Source organism: Anopheles stephensi, chromosome 3, assembly GCF_013141755.1.
Source record: "Anopheles stephensi strain Indian chromosome 3, UCI_ANSTEP_V1.0, whole genome shotgun sequence".
In the NCBI taxonomy this organism is placed as follows: Eukaryota; Metazoa; Arthropoda; class Insecta; order Diptera; family Culicidae; genus Anopheles; species Anopheles stephensi.
The window spans coordinates 58,381,053-58,387,052 of NC_050203.1; the positions used below are offsets into that span (position 1 = coordinate 58,381,053).

Consider the following 6,000-nt stretch of genomic DNA (forward strand, 5'->3'; position numbering starts at 1 on the left):
TACGTTGGATTGGGTTGGGGATTTGCGTAACATCGGTTGGGCGCTACTGGTCAGACGGTCAGAGTTCAGACCGGTGCAGATCAACCCAGTTTTAAGGAGGAGATAGAAACCCAAGCCTTCGGAGGAAGCAATCAAATGGAAAAGAGAGAAAAAATAAACACAGCCCGCACGAACCTTCAAGCGTGGGAAATGTAGTTGCTAGAATTACGTCCAGTTCCACAAGCCTCCGCTGGGTTGGGTGGGAAGATGGAGCACATTTTATGACACAAAGTTGTAAACATTCGGTACCGCTTTACGAGTACGAACTCGTCTTACATACATTTGCGTTGCTCAGACAAAAGTTTCACCTGTTGCGAGCTGTTGTTAAAGGAGTTTTCTAACCTCAAAATCCAGAAACTGGCCAAGGTGTAGCAGGTTTTTTTTGCGCCACTTGCATGTGTTTTAGGTTTTGATGACCTTCAGGATGGGACTTTTCAACTCTTTTCTTTACCGAGAAATACACCTAGCATTCGCCACTTACCTTAGGCTTGGGGGTGATCACGTTGCTCCGAACTCTCGCCCAGAAACGGACCCAGTGTTGAGTTCTCGCAACACTCACGATGTCCCCGATAAAGACATCGGTTGGGTTTTACGATTATTATGTGCCCGTGTGCGTATGTACGTACCAGATACTGGCCAGTTCAAAAAGGTTGGAAGTTGTTGTTGAACCGCCGTGCTCCTTCTGTCCGCTGATCATGGCCGGTGCACACTCTTCGACGCAGCATCTCAACCCCGAAAGGGTTACGATGTACAATTTCCTTCCCAACGCGGTGAGTGGAAGGTGCGCCGGTTCGGGTTACGATTCGGTTTTATGGTGCTTGACCAGCTACAAAACGCACATTGAGTTCAGGGATAGTCACACCCCGCGATGGTGGCCCTTAGCCCGGAGGAGGAGCAGGTCAAGAGAACGACGAGACACGAGAAAACTACGACATAAAAACGGCCTTTACATCTACCGACATACACACACACACAATGAAACAAGTAGCCACCAGCTAGACAGAGTGACAGGGTAGCTCGTTGTGTTTCTTTTGATCATTTTTCTCCTCTGTCAGAGGTTTTGTTGTCTTCGAGAGAGAGAGGGAAAAAGAAGGCGAAAGAAATCGGCAGCTTGGGAGCTTGGGAGTGAGTTGGCAATAAAGCTAGACACACGCAAATACACCGGCAACATGCCGGTTAATCCAAACGTGATTCTTTCGCCCATTTTCTTTAATCTTTTTCCTACGCCGATTTTGCTCTTCACCCTTGTCTTGCAGACCTGAACACCGAGTATTTGGATCTGGGCTTTAGCCGGGGGCTTGGGTCATCGTCGCGGGCCAAACGGATGCGGACGTCCTTCAAGCATCATCAGCTCCGCACGATGAAGTCCTACTTCGCCATCAACCACAATCCGGACGCGAAGGATCTGAAGCAGCTGTCGCAGAAGACGGGACTGCCGAAGCGTGTGTTACAGGTAAGGTTTACTTTATGTTAAATGAACAATATTTAATTTATGTATCGGTAAAAATAGAATTTAAGGGCAAAAGTATCAAAATTTTCTTCAAATTCTGAGTTGTTTCTTCTTGTTGGACTCGAGAGGTCTTGGGCTGTTATGTCTGGCTTCTTTGATTAAGTAGTAAATCCTGAATCATGGAAAGTGATTCTAAAGCCTTAGGATACTGAATCCTTCGTCCTACCAATTGGACACGGGTCACCGTTATTGTAGGAGACAAAGATCTTTCATTTAGAATTCTTTAGAAAATGTGTGGTGGATTGTTGTTTGTCAGCAATCATCAGAAGCTCGTAGCTGATTTTCAGTAATAAGTTTATCGTCAGGCGATTTGTGCACTCAAATGATGTCTTAAAAAGTCGTGTTGAGCTCTATGATTCTTCCAATTGATCTTAATTCTAGACATCCAGCACTCCCCCAGGATATTTTAAAAGAACGCATGGAAGACATAGAAGTAGGAATCTATAGGATATTTGTTGTTATCCTATAGATCATTTATCTAGTTTATCAGAGGCATAAACCAATGAAACGGTTGAACTGACTCTATAACCTCTGCTCAGATTTTATGGGCGTCTGGTCCGCACCAGTCCTCTAGTCTTTGCTTGCCGAAGTTTCTCCTTAAGAAAGCGGATGTGTTTTAGAAGTATAATTCACTAGGTCTGGTGGTCATGAAGTTCTTCACAATATCTAGAATCCTCGCATGAAGATAAACTTGACCACTACAATTTGAATTCAGTTGATAAGGACCTTTTTCTCTGGAAGGACATCACCTGATAAATCGTCATCATGGATATAAGTTTTAATGCATAAGTTAATAAACATGATTAGTTAAATAAAAGTCTAAGCTTATCTGCTAAATTCGATAAGAAATCATCATTCTAAGTAATTTCAAATTTCATTCGTATTCCCTCGTCAATTCCACCCCAATCGATATCTCATCTTGTTCTCTCTACCATCATCTATCCCCCCTTCGGTTTTCTCCAGGTCTGGTTCCAGAACGCACGCGCAAAATGGCGCCGAATGATGATGAAGCAGGAAGGCAAAATCATCGATTCGGACAAGGGCGACGGTTCGCTCGATCTGGACGGGTACGTTTCGCACAGCCCCGGTTCCTACATTATGGGTGGCCCCGGTAGCCCATCGTCGCTCGACTAGCAACACTCGCAGTCGAGAATGCAATGGCAAGTGCATCTTCGGCGCTGGATACGACGGTTGCTCGGCGGTGGTACGGCGACCAACCCCAACGGCGGTGTGACCGCACCGGTGTGTCACGGTCCCGGTGAAACGTGCGCTGTACAGAAAGCTGGCACAGGGAACTGAACGCCAGCCAAGTTTGTGTGACAATTGTGCAAGGAATCCAATCAAGAACTCACCCCGAAGACTGGTGGAAAAGTCGGATTTAAAGTGGTAAACGTGTGTGTGTGACAGGTTGCTCGTGTGTGCGTGCGTGTACAGGGAAATAGGAACAGCAGCGTCTCAGTGCAAAGTAACAGGGAAAAAAGCAAATGGAAATGAAAATGTAAACTAAATTCTTCCCCCCGGAACAGGTTGTGCGTTCATTCCAGCGCACCATTTTGCACCCGGTGCCTGGTGCCATGATCGTGTGCGTGTGCCTGCCCACAGTCATGTCGCGCGGAACACAATGATGTTATTATATTCAAATTTTGGTTTTCTTTCCGCTGGGTTTCCTCCAGGCGACCGTTTGCTGACCGATTATTCGGCTCGTAAGCAGGCAGGCAGGGCCCAGCAAAGAACGAACGGAACGAACATCGGTGCATCGTGTGCACGGTGTGGCGGTGGCCCAACAGAAATAAAAAGAAACTTACCTGAACATGCAATGAATGTATCGAAGGCGAGTAAGCCTGTTCGCCCGTTAGCGGATTGAATTCTTCTCCCGTAAGTCCCCGTCACCAGGGGAAGGATGTTGGGGTAAAAGCTTTCGGCATCGGCAAAGACAACGCGGAGATACGCGGTTGCTAGGTGCGTTTCGCTCAAGTCCCCCCCAACCACAGTAGGCGGGTTCGAAATGATGGAAAAATCGCACCACATTGAACGCAGTGCAGAGAGAAAAAAAACATCACGCAGGAAGCTATGGTGAGCAAAAATGTTGTAGAAAGAATCAAAACCGCAAAAAACGAACATAAACGCCCAGTACGAAGTAGAGGGTTGAAGTGCAAAAAAAACGAAACTTGTATCGAGAGTTACACACACACACACAAAAAAAGCAGAAGCAACATATAGAAAAACAACAACAACAGTGCTACATACACGCCGAGATATGAGGAAAAGATAGAACAGGAAAGGAGTAAACGAAAGAAGCGGAAAAAACACACAAAACCAACGAATCCAGTGGTTTGAAGGCAGGAAAAATGCTTGCTGCTGCTAGTGAAAGAAGACAAGAAAACTAAAGCTGAGTGTAGAGAAGGGAAAAAAATGGCGGTAGTAGTTACCTGCTCCTAGCTGAAACCATCATCATCATCACACACACAAACAGAGACTTCGACGCGGAACTCGAGATTCTTAATAATAATGTATGCACATATGATTACCAGCGTGTATATGCAGCATACTTGTATGATTTTTCTCATGTTCTTCGAACGTTCAAACAGAACCGTGGTGGTGCGTTCCGCAGCGGTTCTGAGTCTTCCCACCGGAGGTTGATCTATCGCATTCTGACCCACCCTTGGTTCGCCATCTTTTTTGTTAGCCTCCCCCCCTGTTAGACCTGTTAGCCCTCAGATGGTAAGTGTTTCCAGCGATTTGGACATCGTTGACATCGTCCACCCGGTGCGTAGCGGTTTTGTTGGTCCACAAGGATAATCCCCGGATGCATTGTGATGTTGTGCTCATTGATTTGAATCGGAGTTGATTGATCAATCTCCTTTCTAGGGGGTACGGTTTTTTTTCTTCCTCCGAACCAGCCTGAACCAGGACTCATGAATTGCAAATCGCGAGTCACCGTTGTGATCGTAGCTTCCGTGGTGAAGGATAATCCCAACGCATGGCGATTATCCCACAATGCTCTCGTTTCGTAGACGTTCCAGCGTAATAAATTCACTTCACTGTACATAAACAGACAATCGATTGAATTCCGAGCTTGTAGGCCTCAGCTCTGAGAGGTTTTTTCCCCTTTCTTTTGATCGTTCCTTGCTTGTTAAGGAAAATGCCCGCTCGATGTACCAATTTCCATTGAATGGAAGCATTAAGTAAATGTATGTCTGCTTGCTCCATGGGTCCTCCCATTCTCGCGATCACGAGTGTAGATTTTCGGTCCGTTTCCACAGTCCTTGAGACTTGAAACAGTTTCCGTAAAGTACATAAGTTACTCCTTACCGTCAAGCCAAATTCCTAATTTACTTCCGGTGTAGCTTTACTTAACTTGCTTGGGATGTCTTCATCTCGTTTCTTAAGCTCTCTGTCGCGTTGGAACCTCATAGAGACAAATCTAAAATTTATGCAACACATCACACCCAGTTCCTTGTGCATTTCCACGTCAAGGAAACGTGGAAAACCAAGTTGGAAAAATGTTCAAAAAAAAGGTGAAAATCCAGCTCAATAAATAATGCTCTTGTCACAGGAAGCAACTAAAGCAGCAGTTAGATAGCTCCTAATTTATGCCCTTATGGTTGGAGAGTTGTTCGTCATCCAGCTTTCCCAGCCGGCTTTCGCCCTGTTGTTTATGGTCTTTAGGGGTTGCGGGAGTTAGGATAATTATTGTTACGCTGCCAGATGTGGTGGCGCCACTAGGCAGCGATTGAGATTGGAAGCAAACTGTCCGAACAAACGGTACCGAAATGCTCAAGCAGTTCAACGGGGCTCGGTTGGATGCCGGGATCAAACGCTCTAGCTCGTAAGTCCGTAGTGTACAGTTCAGCTAGTGTGTAAGCGCTTAAGACGTAAGGCGGTAGAATTCTTACTCTTTCTAGAAGAAGGGAACATAGGGAAGAATAGTGTTTAAGGGCGGGATTCATGTGCGTGTGTGTGTGAGCGTGTTTGTTCTGGAGGATATCCTAAAGGTACGAAAAGATTCTTATTTATATCATTGCGAAGCTAGGCTAAGACAGTTAAAACTCAATCTAAGTTTAAGAGAAAGTGTGTAAAAGGGAGGGTAAAAACAAGTTTAACTAGTGATAAACATTTTCAAAAAAAACACACAAAACTTTATCCTTTCATACGACTACCCCCCATGAATGGGCATGTTGGAAAAAAATGCAAGAATAGAGATGAAAAATAAATAAAGCGAAACATAAATGAAACAGAAAAAAAACTACTTGAGCTTTAATAAATGTTGGTTTTTCCTATTTATCGCCTCCGAACGCGACAGCGCACCCCGTACGCAAGCCAGGTAAGTCGCCGAGGACGGGCGCAGGACCTCCCCGGGAGGTTATGTTTGTTGCACGTGTTTCCCATTCACGCCGACCATGCCGACGCGCCCGAGCTGGAGAGCTCATTATTTCACCTCGCACGTGTGC

General features: G+C 45.6%; 1 protein-coding gene across 1 annotated transcript in view; it reads left to right on the forward strand.

Annotated features, from left to right (window-relative positions):
- LOC118508989 (protein apterous) overlaps nt 1-5,795 on the forward strand; it is a 64,537-nt gene extending 58,742 nt beyond the window's left edge. The window contains exons 7-8 of the mRNA XM_036048987.1: nt 1,296-1,492; nt 2,513-5,795. Of these exons, the coding sequence (XP_035904880.1) occupies nt 1,296-1,492; nt 2,513-2,683 (368 nt within the window). The 3' untranslated portion in view covers nt 2,684-5,795. The remainder of the gene's footprint in view (nt 1-1,295; nt 1,493-2,512) is intronic.
- The last annotated feature ends 205 nt before the right edge of the window (nt 5,796-6,000 follow it).